The 19,789-nt window shown below is 38.2% G+C and overlaps 1 protein-coding gene across 1 annotated transcript; it reads left to right on the forward strand.

The window, feature by feature from the left end:
- Positions 1-15,014: 15,014 nt before the first annotated feature.
- On the forward strand, positions 15,015-17,946 carry LOC131026909 (S-adenosylmethionine decarboxylase proenzyme 3). The gene is made up of 3 exons (XM_057956930.1): positions 15,015-15,355; positions 16,083-16,213; positions 16,309-17,946. The coding sequence occupies exon 3, from the start codon at positions 16,383-16,385 to the stop codon at positions 17,625-17,627; it is 1,245 nt and encodes a 414-aa protein (XP_057812913.1). The 5' UTR covers positions 15,015-15,355; positions 16,083-16,213; positions 16,309-16,382; the 3' UTR covers positions 17,628-17,946.
- Positions 17,947-19,789: the final 1,843 nt, after the last annotated feature.

Consider the following 19,789-nt stretch of genomic DNA (forward strand, 5'->3'; position numbering starts at 1 on the left):
GGAAATAATTTATTTAATGAGATTTCATTATTATAATAAGTAACTGATGAGTTAAAAATATGATGGGAAGTCTTTCTTGGGCTTCCATCCTATCTAATTATCATATTAATATTGATTATCTTAGTTACCATTGAGGTGATATGATTATTTTGGAGTGGAAGAAGTTAGGTGTCCTTGTCATGGATGGATACATCCTAGAATAATCTTCTCTAATTTGTCTAATTTGTGTCCAAACAATTTGAAGGTCAACATTCCTTTAATATGTTCCCATGTAAGAATAAGAGCTTACTCTCCTTGCTATAGGCATCACATCACATAGGCTCCAGTGTATTCATTTGTGCATATTTAATAGGATTTTTTATACAGATTATTGAACACCTTCTATCACCAGAGCTAAGAGATTATCCATTTTGAAGCTATGGTCCAATACGATAGTGTGCACAATACTCTACATGTTGAGGTAGCATTCTCTATGGTTGGTATAATTAACCTTCTTTCTTATGTGAGGTAATTGATAAAGAGGTATGCTACATATTTTGGAGATGATTTTTAGTGCAGTTTAGAACACTTTTGAGTTTGTTGTATCATGGTATTAAACTATGCGAGTGTTTTTATTTGTCATAACTATGCCTTGTATTAGGTTTATGGCGACCTGTTTTAGGTTTGGACTTAATGCTATTCAGTTAGGTTATGGACCGGTTTATGTAACGTGTTGGTGGATGCTCCTGATGTGTTACCGGTTGGATTTATTGTTTGATTAATGTTGTTTCGGTCTTAGGCCAACTTGGATTATCATTGGTTTGCAGGTTTATGTAATGGATTTATTGTATTATCTTTTAGGTGGATGACCTAATTGTTTAGGTCTCGGGTTGGTATAAATATGATGTAAGATCTCTTTGTAGATTGTCGTCATAGGTTATGGAATTATCTCTGTGCGAATAAGGTTGTAATCATATGCAGAGGATTTGGTCGATCATAGGTGATCGAATTGGGTTTGTGTAAGAGGTTTAAGACCTCTGACATTGAGCTTAACTGGAACTGTACTCAGGCATAGGAGATGCTATTCTTGTAGTTCATTCTTATTTTCAAATTGTAGTGTGGACATCTTTTGTAGTTAGTGAGGCTCCTTTGTGATGAGTAGTGTGATCTAGGTTGTTGACCTTCCTGCATGTGCATGCCCCTTATTGTAATCACATATTGCAGAAGTATCATCTGATTGTGGGTAGGCTTCCCACCATGGTTTTTCCCTTTACTAGGTTTTCCACGTACAAATCTTGGTGTTATATGTGTTGTGGATGTATGGTATTTTGTTTATGATTTATGTTTGTGCTTAATTGATATATCTGTTATTCCGGTATTTGGTTTATGCATTCTGGTAAAAGGTTTTGTGTGCTTAAATTTTTATAATCTGTTAACAATTGATTCACCCCCCCCCCCCCTCCTCTCAGTTGTTCAACGGTTATCCTAACAATTGGTATCAGAGCCTGCCTCAGAATAAGTCTAACAATTTGAGGAAGATCTTATATCCGAAATCTATGGAGATGAGTTTGAGGAAAGAACTTGAAGTAGCACTTGAAGACTATGATTCTGAAAGATTGAAGAACATGAAGTTGCAATATGAGCTTAATTCTACTAAATATGAGTTGAGATCTGCAAAAGAATTCATCCTTACTCTGCAAGAGAGGTTGTCATTTGCATAATCCAAAAGGAAAGAACTTTGTGATCAATTACAAAATCAGGATGATGAAGAGAAGAATTCTTTAAAGGAACTATGTCAAAAGTTGAGTCAGGAAAATGGTGTCATGAAGAATGAAATGCAAGCGCTAACCATGAGGATGTCCAAGGAGATTGAAGACCGAAAGAAGAATGAAGAAAAACTTGCATTAGGTTGGCACATGAGAATGATATGAATTAGTTCAATCTCAAAACAATGAGAAAGAGTTGGAAAGAATGATGACAGTCCTAAGAAGTGATCTGGCTATTGCAAATGAGTACAAAGATAAGTTCAAAGCTAGTTCTGCAAAACTTTATGAGTTATTGAAGAATCAAAGGGACATTGGAGACACTAGAGGTCTTGGATTTGAGCATGGAGAAAGCTCCGGTACTGTAAATCAGGTGAATCCACCAGACAACTGGAATCAGAGGTCACCAGTAAGACAACCCAATGCACATAAATTTAATGGTAGATGCTTTGTTTGCAATAAATTTGGTAATATGGCAAGTCAATGTAGAAATAGAGTCATTTAGAATAATAATTTAGGTACCGGTCAGTGTTTCAATTGCAAAAAGTATGGTCATAGGACAACAGATTGTAGAATGAATGTAAAATGTCATGCATGTGGAAAGTTTGGACATATGGCTAATCAATGTAGGTCAAGGAATGATCAAGGTTACAATAAGGCAATTCAAAAAAACAATGTCACTTGTTATGGATGCAACAAAGCAGGACCCGTTTCTAAATTTTGCAAAAGCAATAACCTACCGACAGGAAATGACAAATCCAATGAGAAGGGAAAACAAAAGGTTGATGATATCCGAAAGGAGCATGAGAAGAAGTGGGTTATGAAGTCTGAGGATCAACCGACTGAAGCATATACACTGATTACTCAATTGGCAGAGCAGAATGTTCATGCACTTGCAGGAATCTCATTTGGTAACTAAGGCAGATACCTTAGGGGGAGGCAAATTGATGACATATCTTGCATTTCCCCCGACGATGTTCTGAAAGCTTGTTTCAAACTTTGGAGAAGTCAGTTTGAAGGTTAACTGATGAAGATTTGTTGGATCTTGGATCTGGTTTGGTTTACCGGTAAGTCACTTTATGAGTTATGGTTTGGTCAAACACCTACTATTAAGTACTTTAGAATCTTTGGTAGTGAATTGGAAAGTTTGATCTTAGATGTGATGAAGGGATATTTCTTGGTTATTTAAATGAAAGCAAAGCATATAGATGTTATAACAAAAGATTGCAAAGAATTGTGGAGAGCGCTAATGTCAAGGTGGTTGAGAAGTATAGAGGTCAAATCAAAGCTTATGAGAGAGAACGGGAAGTGGAAATGATCATAACTGAACTAGTAACACTTGTACCAGAACAAAATGTTGAACCAATTACTCTGGCAGTATCAGAAAATTCAACAGTAATTGAAGATCAGAGCAGAGAAACAAAAAGTTAGAAGACTCCTAGGTATGTAAGCTTGAATCATTCAAAAAATCAGATCATTGGAGACAAGAGAAAAGGAGTGATGGCAAGGAGAAGGTTGGTAGCTGAAGAGGTATGTTTAATTTCTCAAATTGAACTGGCATCAGTAGTTGAATCATGTAAAGATAAATGTTGGATGAAAGCTATGGAAGAGGAATTGGATCAGATAGAAAAGAACAACACATAGACTTCAGTTCCCTGACCTAAAAATAAGAATGTTATCGGAACTAAATGGGTTTTTAGGAATAAATTGAATGAAGATGGACAAGTTGTGAGGAACAAGGCTAGATTGGTCTGCAAAGGATATTCTCAGAAGGAAGGAATTGATTATGATGAATCTTTTTCTCTAGTAGCTAGGATTTTTCAGATATTTTCAAGGAACAACTGTATATGGTTTGTGGTTTCATGACTTTACACTATGTGCATATACAGATGCAGACTGGGCTGGAGATATATAGATGACTGGAAAAGAACATCTGGTGAAGCTTTCCTTCTTGGAAAGAAACTTGTTTCATGGATCAACAAGAAACAGTCATGTACTTCTTTATCTACTATTGAAGTTGAGTATGTTGTTGTTGCTACTAGTTGTACACAAGTTCTATGGATGAAGCAAATGTTGAAAGATATAAGGGTAGATTGTGATGAACCGGTAGTTATTCACTGTGATAACTCTGCTGCTATTGACATATCAAAGAATTTGGTATTTCATTCTAAGACAAAACACATATCAATCAAGTATAACTTCTTGAAAGAAACAATGGAAGAAAATGAAGTCGGATTGGTTTATGTGAACACTAAAGAGAATATTGCAGATATCTTCACTAAACCTTTGCCCAAGGAATCATTTGAGTACTTTAGAGATAGATCGGGGGTCTCTGCCTCTCCGGTTGAGACTTGAGTGATGTTGATTGGCATCAGTCCGGTATCCATTATCATAACTATCATTCATTCCAGATTGATGAGATGGTGCTACTACTCAAGGGGAGTAGTCAACTGTGTGGTTCAAAGGATCTATGATTTTTCTTTGATGTTTATATCAGATTGTTGGCATTGATGTCAAAGGGGGAGAGGTATACATGTGAAAAACAAAGCTTAATAGAGACACCAGTCACAGGGGGAGTTTGGTCTATGGTTTGGTTGTTTGGTTCAGAACTTCATTGACATATCTTTTGTTGGATATCTTCCATTGGGGGAGACTTGTTTGGCACTTCTTGGCACTTCATTCATGTTATTCAAATGCGTGTCACATTCAGTTGGTTCGGGATTTGGTGATCTGGAAGCTATCATATGTTCTAGTAATCCTTTTGGTTACTGATAAGGGTTCTACCGACAGAGCTTCATTGAAGACCTTTTGATGGATTCGATAAGTGGTGTTGGTGTGGCTTTTAGAAGGTTTTTAGGATGTTGATGGTTATCATGTTCGTGTTCCAGTTGATTGGTGGTGTTGCATTTGGTTTATGGCGACCTATTCTAGGTCTGGACTTAATGCTATTTAGTTAGGTTATGGACCGATTTATGTAACGTGTTGGTGGATGCTCCCGATATGTTACCGGTTGGATTTATTGTTTGGTTAATGTTGTTTCGGTCTTAGGCCGACTTGGATTATCATTGGTTTGAGGGTTTATGTAATGGATTTATTGTATTATCTTTTAGGTGGCCGACCTAATTGTTTAGGTTCTGGGTCGGTATAAATATGATGTAAGATCTCTTTGTAGATCATGGTCACGGGTTATGGAATTATCTGCGTGCAAATAAGGTTGTGATCATATGCAGAGGATTTGGTCGATCATAGGTGATTGAATTGGGTTTGTGTAAGAGGTTTAAGACCTCTGGAATTGAGATTAACCATAACTATACTCAGGCATAGGAGATTCTATTCTTGCAGTTCATTCTTATTTTCGGATTGTAGTTTGGATATCTTTTGTAGTTAGAGAGGCTCCTTTGTGATGAGTAGTGTGCTCTAGGCTGTTGGCCTTCCTGCATGTGCAGGCCCCTTATTGTAATCACATACTTACTGCAGAAGTATCATTTTACTGTGGGTAGGCTTCCCATCGTGGTTTTTCCCTTTACCGGGTTTTCCACGTACAAATCTTGGTGTTATGTGTTGTGGATGCATGGTATTTCGTTTATGATTTATGTTTGTGCTTAATTGTGTTGAAAATATTCAGGACTAACCAAGTTACTGAGAGGGGAGGGGTGAATCAGTAACACTTAAAACTTTTAATTCATTTCTGCACTTGCATATATTAAACCATTCATCCTTTTAATCTACTGCATGCATGAAAATATAATCATTCACAACACATAACACAAAGATTTGGTGACCCAGAAACCTTCCAAATAGAAAGTAAAACTGGGGTGGGGATGGTACCCACAAAACTTTGGTACTGCAGTAAAAGTTGGCCGGTTAAGGCTTACAATGATCACTTCTGATGATCTGCCCTGTTAGAAGCAAATTTGGACTGCTAGGTCCACCTTGTTAGAGGATTTACAAACATACAATGAAGTATGCACTCGGTTAAGAGATTTGCAAAAGACTGTTAATTCTACCTGGTAAAAGGATTTACAAACTGATTCAACTATTAGGATGAAACAGTAGATCTTGACTTACAACTTTATTGCTGATAAGATCCTTTGAATATTGATCTCCTTCTGAGATAGATATGTCGATTCTGCTCCTTTTCTGACTCTGCGAAAATGTTCTGGTCTGCTGCCTTAATGCAGTTTCTGTTCTGCTCTTATTAATTTCGCATATCCATACATCTTACATTTTTCATTCATACTACAGATGGTATAATACATCACATATATATACCGTCCATAATTACATTTACATTTCATAAAGTCGGCCTCATACAAATTAATAACATAAACTCATTCTTAAGTCGGCCTTACATAGGTGAACAAAATATTACTGAGTCGGTAGATACTCGGTTCCTCAAGCTGGCTCGGTGATCTTCTGATACACAGCGTCCACTACAGTACTCGGCATCGTCATGCTCTCGGTAAGAGTAGAAGCTCGGTCCATACTAGTCTCGAAGTGTAGCTTGGAACTCGGTAGCTGTGGTGACTCGGTAGATATAGTGTCACTCGGTAACCACTGGTGACTCGGTGAGAACTGACTTCTCGGTAACTGTTGTTTGTCTCATATGCTCGGTGACAGTCTTACTGCTCGGTTTGAACTGTTTAATCGGTGAGCTTTACTGAATGCTCGGTATAGGCTGTAGACTGAGTGATGAGCTCAGTAACCATTCAAAATTGAATAAGTGTTTTCACTAAGTGTATTCACTAATGACAAATATATCATTATTCCAACAATCTCCCCCTTTGGCATTAGTGACAAAAACACTTATGAGACAAAAATGAATCTGTCATGCTGACTTGATTCTTCAAAATTGATGTCAATTGTAGATTGCTGTATATACCTGTATATCTCACTGTACATAACTCTCCCATAGAATATACATAAGATTCTATATACTTATCTCTATACCAATTGTTATTTACATTCTCCCTTGATCATTCTTCCTTTGTCTCTAATAATATGTTCCATATTCTCCCCCTTTTTGACAATAATGCCAAAGAATAGATAACTCAAATAGAAATATTAAAGTGTGAGATAAACTCTGAGTGTACTTGTTTGATATGAGCCAAGGTCTTATCCCAATTTTCTTGCAAAATTGTGCAAATAGACAATGCAACTTGAACTTTGGCTGAAAGTTCAATTACATGCTCTGCAACTGAAAAAATGTTATCATGGATCAATGTTTTGGAGTGTGTAATGTGTTTCTGCATTGTATCCATGTTAGGGAGGATCATATTCTGAATATCTAACAATGTAGATCGGATCCTTGCATCTTCCCTGAGCAATTCTGATTGCTTATCTAATAGGAATCTGATGTTTGAATGGTGAGTTGAGCTTGAGCTGGGGTCAAGCTGCAACTGTTGTGCACTTGCTTTCAGATCATCATCAATTTTCTTCAGTTGATCTCTGATTCCTTTTGTGAACTCGGTAACATCACATAACTTTGCAAAAAATGAAGTTACATTATTAAAAGAATTTTCTAACTTGGCCAAAATAGTGGTCAATTCAACCTGTTTTATTGCTATCTGCTGAGCAATGTGCTCAAGCACCTTGTTATCAAATTTCTTCTCGGTTCTTTCTATCAGTTTCTCTTCTCCTGATGAGTCCTCATTGAATCTATTCACAGCCTCTTCGAGTTGTAGCAAAATGTGTTGAGAGGGATCAACTTTTATACCTAAGGCATCTGTGAGAATGGTCTTTGCACCGTTTATGATGTTGAATTCCCTGTCTCTCTCACTTCTTAGTTGTTTTTGTTTTGCTTTCTGTTCTAACAATTGGCTGATCAATCTCATTTCATCAATTGATGCAGTATTGAGGTCTATTTGTGGAATGACAATCTCTTTATCCAGATCTATATCATCCTCTATAGCCTTGCCAGTAAGCAGAAGTTTTAAAGGTGTCTTTTGTATTACTTCTGTGCTTATTTCCTTATCTTTTGATGTAGTTACAATGGTTGATAAGGTTGGAGTAGCTGTTATAACTGGAATGGGATTTACTAGAGGAAGACTCATGGATGTACCGACTGTTCCCAAAATTGATGTACATGCAGGAGTGTTGATTGGTGTGATCATTTGTGCTAAAGAATGTGTCAAAACTGGAGAGGTTGCAAAACTTACTATGCATGCTGCAGGAGAAGTTGTGATCTCGGTGACTGAAGAAGTCACTTGTTGCTTGGTAGAGGCAACACTCTGCATCCCGGTAGATAATGACATGCTCTGCAGCTCGGTGGATGAGGTAACTGTTGGGGTCTGGAGCTGAGAGGTGATTGGCAAGGATTGAGCAATAGATGTAGCTACTGTGCTCACAATCCTGCTGGCTGAAACTGATGATGCAACGCCTTTCTGCGGTGAGTGAGGAAGAGATGCAATGACTTCTGCTGCTACCTGTTCAGGATCATCTTCTTCATCACCTATTATCACCGTGTCACCTTCTTCATCATCTATTATTACCGTGTCACCTTCTTCCTCAACTACTTCTTCTTCTTCCTTCTCCTCTTCATCCTCTTCATCCTCTTCATCATCTTCATCATCTTTATCACCTTCAATTGTTACCGTGGGGTCAGATGGCATTTGCAGCTTATATATCCTTTTCCACACAATTGTGGCATTATTTACTATTGCTTCTATCTGCTTGGAGAGAACTAAGAAGGTATGAAACCTAAGTGTCATTTGGTGTTCATTCTCCTTTAATGCCTCTTTTACTTCTTTATATGTCAGGTTCGGTAACAACTGTTTTAAGGTTTGTGCATAAATGTCTTTGACAGTTTGCACTGCTGAAGTCCATCTTGGTCTAATCCTGACTAGAAGTTCATTTGGAATTTGAGAACTGATATCATCTGGGGTATATTTCCATTTACCCATTTTGTTCAGTAAAAGCTCCTCGATCTGCATCTTTTCTGCATCTGATCTGCTTTCATAGTTCAGTGCCTTGAAGTTAGACATGCCAGATCCTTGTTCCAACTATTTCAATTTTTCTTCGAAGGTAGGAGGGGGTTTCCTGAATACAACTATACTTTCTTTCTGCCCTTTCCTGGTTCTCCTTGTGAACACTGCAGTTTTAGGTTTGGGCTTGGTGATTACTACTTTGCCTTTCTTCTTTGGTGTTTCTGCTTCCTCTTCTGATTCCTCTTCTGTTTCTTCTGTTTCTTTAGCTGCCTTTCTCTTGGTACTAGTGATGGCCTTTGGAAGCTTGATTTCAAGCTCAATTCTGGCTTTGGCCTCATCATAAGTGCCAAATGCAGGGGTGTTGGGAATGGCTGGTTCATTTATCAAGGCTTCTATTATATCCCTTGCTTCATCTATGTTAATTTCATAGGGCAATGGTTTTACCCATGCCACTCGGGGTATGGCTGCCTGGATGTAAACTTTATCACAGTCTACCATGAAGCATATATCATCCTTGTAATATTTTACCAACTTAGGAGGAATCCTGAACCTATTGTTCATTTTGTCCTTAAATTCTTCAAAATAATTATCCATTACTGTCTCAAAATTCTGACCTATTTCTGCTATAAACTCATTTATCTGATACAAAATTGGAGTATCCTTCCTCCATACTACTGTGCCTTTAGAAGGGAAAAAGTTTTGTACATAGAAAAATATACAAATCAACAAAGAACCAAATTTGCATGGATTATTCTTTGATGTCCTTATACTGTCCATGTTCTTGTTGAATTGTGTTAGTAAAACCTCTGCTAGGTCAAAATCCATGTTCTTCTTTACTACCTTGTAGGCAAGGTCTACTGCCTCACATGCCACACTATTTAGCCTACTGGAACTATACAGCTTATATGCAATGATAATAATACCAAATTTAAGTTCAACATCAGATATATTGTTAATTTTCAATCCTCTTCCATCCCACTCGGCAAGAGTTAACTCCTGCAGTTCGTCCCGACCTAGGGTTTTGGTGGATTTTGCTTTGTCTGACATCGGTAAACCTGTGATTCTATGAATCATCTTCTTTGTTATTAAGATAGGTTGATCTAACCATAGTTGCCCATCATGTACACGGCTCAATACATACCTAATCCATTTCACTTGAAAGTTTCTTGGTAGGTGTGGGATATGGGTCAAACCTTTGATTTCCAAATGTCTATGCTCGGGTTTTAGGGTTTTGTCAACACATAGCTGACTTAGGGCATTGTCCATTTCTAAAGTCCCTAACTCCTGAATAGTGCATTTGAAATGAGTACGAATGTCATTGATAAGAAGTACCTTGGAAGGAATTCTGGACTGTGCTCCACTTGGGTCGAGTGATTCTGCGATCGCTGGAACGAGTTTGAAGTTCGGCGCTGTCCATTTAACTCCTTTCACTAACATATTGGAAGTCTTCTTCGCCTTGCTCCTGCTGGTGGTGCTAGTGGAAGTCATTACTGAATGGAACGAGTTCTTTTTAGATCCTTCGCTGCAAATTCGTCTTAAATCTCCTTAAGCACTTTGAAAACCTAAGCTCTTCGAATGCTGAATAACGCGGTGAAGAATGAAGTCAATTTTGCCCTTTTTATTAAAATTCTGTCATTAATGCTTGATAAGTGGGTAGGTGAGATGACTTAATGACTTTAGCGATTGCTCGGTAAGACTGACCTAACTCGGTAAGGTCTGCAGTTTTACCATGCTCGGTAACATTCAACTCGGTAAGTGACTTTTCTGTATGTATCGGAAATACTGATTTCATCGATTATACTTTTGTATTTTGGAACTGCTTATGGTAAGGCTTTGAAGATGCAGTTCCTTATCTTCTTTAATGGATCTAATTTGTAATGGTGGGGTCACCCAATTCTTGAGTGACAGGACCATTGCTTGAATTATCCTGCTTGGTAGATTTAGGAATCCACTGCTGTCTCATCTGTTTCCGAATGTTGTCAGCTTTAGCTTTCTTTTCATCTTCAACCTTCTTTGTGTTCATGCAGTTCTTGGCTATATGTCCGAGTTCAGTGCATGTATAACATCTTACAGTTGTATCTTTCTTCCTTAGATGATGCCTTGTACAATTCATCCCAATGTGTCCATATTCTCCACAATAATGACATCTGCACCAGGTATTGTAATCCCAACCAAATATTGCTTTGACAATTTGTTCTGCTGGAGTGAATGTCTTTGTTCTACATTCTGATGCCTTGTGACCTTGTTTCTTGCATTTGTGACATTTGCCTTCAAATTTTGGTTTCTCCTTGCATTCACTAGCCTTGTGACCATGCTGATTACAGCTGTAGCATTTGCCTTTGAATCTTGTCTTTCCATTGCTCCAACATTTGTTTGATGTGTGACCTGTCTTACCACAGTAATTGCATGTAGGTCTTTGATTTCTTTGGCTACCTTGCTCGGAAGATTCACCTTCTTCATTGTAACCAAGACCAGCTTTACCTTTTTGTTTGTGAAGATTTTGCTCATTTGATTGGTCCAAGTCTGTTTGAGATTTCATCATCCTTTCATTTGCTTGCTTTTGAATATCTAGCTCATTTTTCAAACTTTCATTCTGTTCTTTGAGAATTCTGATCTCTTCATTTGCATTGGAGAGTTGCTCGGTGAGATCTTCATGCTGTACAATTTCATTATTTCTTCCTTCTATTTCATTTTGCATTTTATTCCTTTGTTCCAGGATTTCACAAAATCTTGCAGACTGAATTTCCTGTTCTCTTCTTAGCATCCTTACTTCTTTTGCAGTAATCCATTTTTTTCTAGGAGTTCTTTGATTGCATTGTTTGCTTCATCTACTTCATTTGAACTACTTGTAGGAAAGAGATCTTCAATTTTTGTTTCAACATACTCATGATCATTTATTTCTTTTGCTAGTTCCTTTCTTCTTTTTAGGGATTGGGAAAGATGTTCTCTTGCTTCTTTGAGTTGTGCTATGGCCATTTCCAGATCTAGCTTTTCATTCTCAATAGCTTTGTCAAGTCTGAATATCTCCATTGTCTTGATCTTTTCTCAAGCTGTCAAACTTTTACTCTGAGAACCACAAAGCTCTGATACCAATTGTTGAAAATATTCAGGACTAACCAAGTTACTGAGAGGGGAGGGGTGAATCAGTAACACTTAAAACTTTTAATTCATTTCTGCACTTGCATATATTAAACCATTCATCCTTTTAATCTACTGCATGCATGAAAATATAATCATTCACAACACATAACACAAAGATTTGGTGACCCAGAAACCTTCCAAATAGAAAGTAAAACTGGGGTGGGGATGGTACCCACAAAACTTTGGTACTGCAGTAAAAGTTGGCCGGTTAAGGCTTACAATGATCACTTCTGATGATCTGCCCTGTTAGAAGCAAATTTGGACTGCTAGGTCCACCTTGTTAGAGGATTTACAAACATACAATGAAGTATGCACTTGGTTAAGAGATTTACAAAAGACTGTTAAGTCTACCCGGTAAAAGGATTTACAAACTGATTCAACTGTTAGGATGAAACAGTAGATCTTGACTTACAACTTTATTGCTGATAAGATCCTTTGAATATTGATCTCCTTCTGAGATAGATATGTCGATTCTGCTCCTTTTCTGACTCTGCGAAAATGTTCTGGTCTGCTGCCTTAATGCAGTTTCTGCTCTGCTCTTATTAATTTCGCATATCCATACATCTTACATTTTTCATTCATACTACAGATGGTATAATACATCACATATATATACCGTCCATAATTACATTTACATTTCATAAAGTCGGCCTCATACAAATTAATAACATAAACTCATTCTTAAGTCGGCCTTACATAGGTGAACAAAATATTACTGAGTCGGTAGATACTCGGTTCCTCAAGCTGGCTCGGTGATCTTCTGATACACGGCGTCCACTACAGTACTCGGCATCGTCATGCTCTCGGTAAGAGTAGAAGCTCGGTCCATACTAGTCCCGAAGTGTAGCTTGGAACTCGGTAGCTATGGTGACTCGGTAGATATAGTGTCACTCGGTAACCACTGGTGACTCGGTGAGAACTGACTTCTCGGTAACTGCTGTTTGTCTCATATGCTCGGTGACAGTCTTACTGCTCGGTTTGAACTGTTTAATCGGTGAGCTTTACTGAATGCTCGGTATAGGCTGTAGACTGAGTGATGAGCTCGGTAACCATTCAAAATCGAATAAGTGTATTCACTAATGAGAAATATATCATTATTCCAACATAATTGATATATCTGCTATTCTGGTATTTGGTTTATGCATTCTAGTAAAAGGTTTTGTGTGCTTAAAGTTTTATAATCGGTTAACAACTGATTCACCCCTCCCCCTCTCAGTTGTTCACCGGTTATCCTAACAATTGTCTTATGCATATTATTGAGGTCATTTTACCTAGTATGCATGCTCTCAACACATGGTATTCTTTCTACATGGATTCATCACTTACTATTCCTCATTTTGAAAACTCATATAGTTCTCTACTAGAACGTCATCTCAAACTTCACATAAAATAGAAAGGCTTGCCCAACAAGGTAGGATTTCTTTCTACATCTTCCATATTAATTAGTTTAAATTCAATACAAAAATAGACTCCATTGATATCGATCTCCACATTCGTAAGGAAAGCCAAAGATAACTCCCTCATAGTCTTGGCCATATTAAGGAAATGGGATGATGGATATGGTGCAAGTTGACCCATGGCTTCCCAAGTATCTTTCATGGGAAAATTTATATCTACACTAGTGTCCACTAATATATCATGTAAGAAGAAGACTTTAAAATATGTCTAGATTATTTTATACACATTACCTAGCTAACATTACCTTCATTAGGTGCACAAGTTATCAAAATTTTGGATCATCTTGCAACACCAATGTTTCCAGCAACTTCTTAAATTTTACGAGAACACCTCCATCATGGGGAAACTTCAAAATCATGTATCCTACACCCACTTCATCACACTTGAAACTGTGTTCTTCAACAACTTCATGTTGTAGTATGTAGAGCATCTAAGCCACATCTTAATAGAGTTGAAATTGAGCTTTTGTTCCTATGGATTCACATGGGTCCATTCTAGTGGCCTCTTCTTACATAGGCCATGGTTGCTCTAATGGAATCATAATGCACATGATGGTATGGTACTCCCTATTCTTCTCTTGTTGATATGTGTCACTTTGAGTTAGGACCTACTAAACAAGTCTTTTTGGAGCCATATATGACAACATGATCCTTTTAGATCATTTGCATAGACTTGTATGATTTCATTTAATAGACAAATACTAGGAAATCTTTAATTTTATGGTCTCCATCATAATATCAACAAAAGGGGAACTTTGAACATATATCCTTTAGGTATGGCTCTATTCATTACAATTATTAAAAATAATCATGTAAGATCACCAAGCACCTTCCCCACCACCTTGTCCTCCATACCCACAACATCTAGAGTTTCAACCTTGGTATTTTTGGTTGTTCTATAATTTGGGCAACAACTAACCTCAAATAGTCATTATTGATTTACGGATTTATTCTTTAAGCACCTTATCCACTCTATAAGCAATGGTGTCCTATATTATACTACATACTGAAAATTGATGGTCACCCCTAGTAGTACCTGTAATAATCCACAAGAAGAAGTTTTATGTGCTTCCTAGTATATGGCACATTGGAGCATGCACACAACTACATGAAACATAGAGTGTCATATTGCTTAGGCTCTCACCACTAGATAATTGATTGTCATATGCACCTTACTTTGGCACCCTATTCACAAGAGGCTTCTTTTAGATTGCCCTACACACTACTTTAGATTTGAGTCACCATTTGCCCAATCTTCTTTTTGAGGCATGCAATGGAATATGACTGTGCTTCTCCTAGAATCTCTTATCAAAGTGTGGCCTCAAGAACCTCTTTCTAAGTGGATTTCACACATTGCACTAATTCCCTATAGATGTGCATTATCACTTCATTGATAAACCACTATTTCATTATGACATCATCTATAACTTCTAGACTGACTCAAAATGTTGATCAGACATGTACACATTGACTTTTATTTACTACCCTTTAGTGTAGTTATGTTCTAGTATGACATCTCTAGATAGTGAGATTCTCTAAGGAAATTGGTCTCGGGAAATCACCCAGGTTAGTCAAGAGTGATTATCTTGCTTGATTTTTGATAAACTCTAAAAATTCTGCTGGAGTACTCAATCTGCTTTGCTGTTTTCTTGTTTAGCCAAATATAGCATAGAAAATTTAATGGCTGGCATGGTCGACCCTTCAAATATAAGCCCTACATGTGGAGGGGTGAAGCAAAAGCAAAAGCATTTATTCTTGTTATGATGTGGGCATGGGCATGTAAAGATGATACGTGTGGGCAATCAGAGTGGATAATAGGGCTTCTCCACATTATGGAATTGCAATGCCCCTGTGCCTGCGTAAAATCCCTGTTATGGAAGGCGTGAGATACTCCCTTCCCAACACCACTGATGAAGCGGTCGTCATCACCATGATGAGTGAGCCCAATGCCCATAGCATGACCTGCTCAACGCACGCGCGCCCCTCCATTTCCTCCTCTATAAATCGCCACTCCTCCACCACATTCCTCGCATCCTAACAAAACTCCAACAACCCGCTTGGACAACATGCCATTTCTTTGTACCCAAAGGTACAACAATTTCTTGTTAGCTGCTTTTTATGACTGTGACTGTGTTTGTCTGGTATTTGGGTAATGTAGGCCATAATTCGTTGAGATGTTTGTGTTGGCAAAGTTGGCGCTGTAGCTACAAAGCTGGACATGCTCATGCGACAGAGCATGGCAATTAAAGCTCCAGAATGCTTATCCGTTTGTCCACGCCCACGATCACTTCTACAGTTCTACTTCTCCCTGAACGCCTATGTCACTCTGTATCAATCTCCCTTCTTGTCATCCGTTTCCAAACTTTTGGCCCCCTTCCCCTCTACATATTTTTGAGCTCTTTCTTCTGCTATACTGCTCTTAAGTTTTTTGTGCAATTTCTTTGTGCTTGTGAATGTTTTTCCAGCAAATGGAAGTGGGTAACTTGAGCTCTTTCTTCCAACTCTACTTGTTGGTGAATCGGGAGGCTCACCTTGCTTCTGTTTAGTGTTAACCATTTCCTTTTATAAAAACCACTTGGGTTTTGCTTGTACAATGTTTAGGCAATATACTACTGCTGCTATTTTTCTCACTTACTATGCTTACAGCACATGAGCAATAGATTAGATTCCCAATGCTTCTCCACATCCACAAAACACAGTAGGATTTTGGGCTCATCTCTGTATTTGATGTGGAATGCCATAATTGTATAGCATTGAATGGGTCTGTCGATTTTAGATTATAATGCTTTGTGTTTGGGTAACTTTTTATGATTCAGGGGCAGACGACAATGCTGTAATGGAGAAGAGAGGAAAGTGCATGATCATCCGTGTATCGCATTATGATGGAGAAAGTAAGGACGTTGGACCCTGCGCCTTCATCGACATATTACTTACTGTAAACTCTAATGTGAGTAATCCACAGAGCTGTGGTGCCTTACTCGTAGATTAAAGAGGATGTTTCATTTTCGCTGTGTAAATAATAATGAGGCATGTGTTGTGCAGTGTGTGAAAAAGCCTTCCGGAGCTGCTCTGTTTTGGCAAACCTGAAGTGCCCGAGTCTTGGAATAGTTGATAAAATGGCTGGTGGAGGAGTTGGGGGAACAGAGGCCGTGCCTTTTGAAGGGTTCGAGAAGAGGCTGGAAATGGAGTTCGAATTCATGGCAGAAGCAGAGGCATGGAAGGGCAAATCATTAGGGCTCAGAGGTCTGAGTGTGGCAGACTTGAGGGCAATTCTGAGGGAGGCCCAGTGCAGCATAGTGGCTGGGCTGAGCAATGCCCTGTTCGACTCATATGTTCTGTCGGAATCAAGCTTGTTCATATACCCATTGAAAGTGGTGATAAAGACATGCGGCAGCACACAGCTCCTGAAAGCAATCCCTCCGCTTCTGTCCCATGCAACCCAGATGTGGTTGAGCGTGAGAGGATGCAGATACAGCCGAGGGAGCTTCCTTTTCTCCGCCGCTCAGCCCTTCCCTCACGGCAGCTTCGCTGAGGAAGTCGAATTCCTGGACCGCCACTTCCCCACGCTCGCCACCAAAGCATCCTATGTAATGGGCAACGACAATGAGTCGACGAACATGAGATGGCATGTCTATAGTGCAGTGAGAAAGGATGAGGAGTCTCTTCGTCCGAACTACACAGTGGAAGTATGCATGAGGGATCTTGACAAAGGGGCAGCTGCCCATTTCTTCAACAAGACCTCAAATGAGATGACAGAGGCGTCAGGCATTGATACTCTGCTTGGAAACTGTGAAATTTGTGATTTCGCCTTTAACCCATGTGGGTACTCCATGAACACCACAGAAAGAGGCGGCGCTGGCTATTCGACCATCCATGTCACTCCCGAGGAGGGTTACAGCTATGCCAGTTTTGAACTCATGGATTACGACCTAACCACTCTGAATATGCAACACCTCTTGAACCGGGTTGCCGCCATTTTCAATCCTTCCACTTTCTCCATCTCTCTGTACACAAACCGCCGCATTCAATCCATTCACTCACTTTCCCCTCGCCCTACCAATTACCAATGCCAATCCTCTACCCGCCGCCAACTTCCTGCTGGTGGGCTGCAAGTTTTTCACACATTCACCAAGCAAAACGACACAAATTGCAGTGCCCACAAAGTCCCCCTGCCACTGTTTCCCAAGGAGATCGGGACAGAGGCAGAGGCAGAGGAAGATGCAGAGGAGGGCAGTTTGAAGGGCATAAATAAGAACATATGCTATCGAATACAGTGCTGCGGAATGGATGCTGCTTCCCTGCAGGCAGATGCAATATCTTCTTCTGCGGCGGCTGCTGTGGACATAGGAAGAAAGTATTGATACAAATCTTCCTGCCAGATGCTCACGTGAGGTTGGGGTGGAGTTGTGGTGGGGTTTCATGAATTTAATATGAATCGTACAGATTTTTGGTGTCCGGCTTTGTGCAACAAAGCTCAACTAAATGTCTTGTCGATGTTCCAGTTTTTGGCTCTCGATGTTCAAAATTTTCATATCCATTGGACAGAGTTACTGTGGGACATTCTCTTCGTACGGCACAAAAATTGGCGTGCCTTACTATTTTTGGCCTGCTAAGCATAATATGTGTTTGAATTTGATGTTAATAGTCAAGCTGATAATGAACAAAACAGCTTTAAAACCATGAACATTCCTTGGAGTAATATGATAAAATCATTACTTGTTTCTATGCCCATTTATCTGCAAACAAGAAAGAAAGTGCTTGCTAACTCAAAACCATGAATGAGATGATATCGCTTCATTCTTCTGCACATTTCGTTTAGTTTTAGATGAGACGGATGTATGTTTGTGCATTTCGGACTCAACAGAGATGGACTTTGGACAAAGCTATGGCAGTTATATTTTTTATGGAGGGGTTATTTAGAATTTTTTTAGCAGCTGTTTGTTGATAAAATTTATTAGTTTTTATTAGTCCGAGGTTTTATAAACTTTAGTAATTAATGATATTGGGTTTAGAGGATAGTGTTTAAAATGGGCAGTTCTACGATTTTTTGAAAAAAGTAATGTTAAAAAAAAAATTATTAAAATTTATTCTAAATATTACTGACTAGAATTCAAAATTCAAATTCCAGCAGGCATTCACTAATAGTTAAGGGACCAAAAATTAGAAGCTATTTTCTATGTTAAAATTTTGATTAAATTTATAAGATTGATTTTTTAATTACACTGTCTCATTTCTCCATGATTTTAAATTCTAATGTCTCCTACATGAGACAACATCCTTAGACAAAACTATAACAATTGCTAACCTTTGCCATGATGCTTGTTTATGTTATAAAAGCTTTAAAAAAAAATTGGCGAATGAATATGAAATGTGGAAAAAGTAAACTACATTACTTAATATAAGTAAAGTCTTTAGTTTACTGATTTGTTGAACATAAATCATTAATGTTTAAACTTAACAATAATAGTAACAACATAATTGTTGCAAGTAGGAAAACCATTTTAGATGATTTCCTTCTTCTTTTCAATAAAATTACATATGTATCCTATTTAAATTAGGTTCTTTAATACATTATTAATGATAAACAATTTAGGGGGTTGGGGACCTAGCTTGATTGTCGAGAGCTTCCAGTAGTGGAGCACGAGGTCACAAGGTCTAGTCCCCACCCAACCCACGTGGTACCGGAGGACGTGTTGTGCCAACGTCATCGATCATGTTAAAAAGTTTACCCGACGCACTGCAGTTTATAGGGGGGTCCTATACTCAATTCCCGCAGTCTAAAAAAAATGATAAACAATTTAGGAGCTATAAAATAAAAACTTGGTATTATATAATCTAAATGCTAATAAAAATGTTGAAGAAATAGAGGAATACAATTTTTTTTGGATGAATCAAATCTAAGGTGAAAATTTGTTAATAGGTGAACTGAGAGCCTTTTTTGACATAAAGACAATGTAAATGCTTAAAATTGCATAGAAATATATTATACTCTGATGATGATTCCATAGCCTAGCACATAACAGGGGTTATGAAAACACTTCCTTAGTTCATATAGCCTCAATGAAAATGTGTAGTCAATCCCTAGGACCCTTCTTGAATCTCATTTTATGTTTCTAGATCATGTATGTACTTGTGTGTCTCATTGTCTAGCGAGAAAATTGTGTTTTGAACTTTTAAGTAGCATGATCACCCTTATTGCATCAAATTGCCTAGGATATCTCAAAATTTTGTGGTGATATTTACTAGCAAGATAGGCAATATAGTATTTTTGTTGGTGCATGAAACTTCCGAACCTAACCACTTTGTTCCAATTTTTTACTCCTAAATTGAGTTACCCTTCCAATTGCATCCATGTCTAGAAAACTATATGAGGTGTGTTGTACACAATAATATTTAGTTGTGGTGCATTGTAGAGATGTGGATACCACATGGGTTAGACATTCTTGGGGACACTTGCATGTTATATGAGATATTGGGATAAAAATTATTGGTGTAACATCAAGAAAATATTTAAAGTCATATA

This window comes from Cryptomeria japonica, chromosome 2 (assembly GCF_030272615.1).
Source record: "Cryptomeria japonica chromosome 2, Sugi_1.0, whole genome shotgun sequence".
NCBI lineage: Eukaryota > Viridiplantae > Streptophyta > Pinopsida > Cupressales > Cupressaceae > Cryptomeria > Cryptomeria japonica.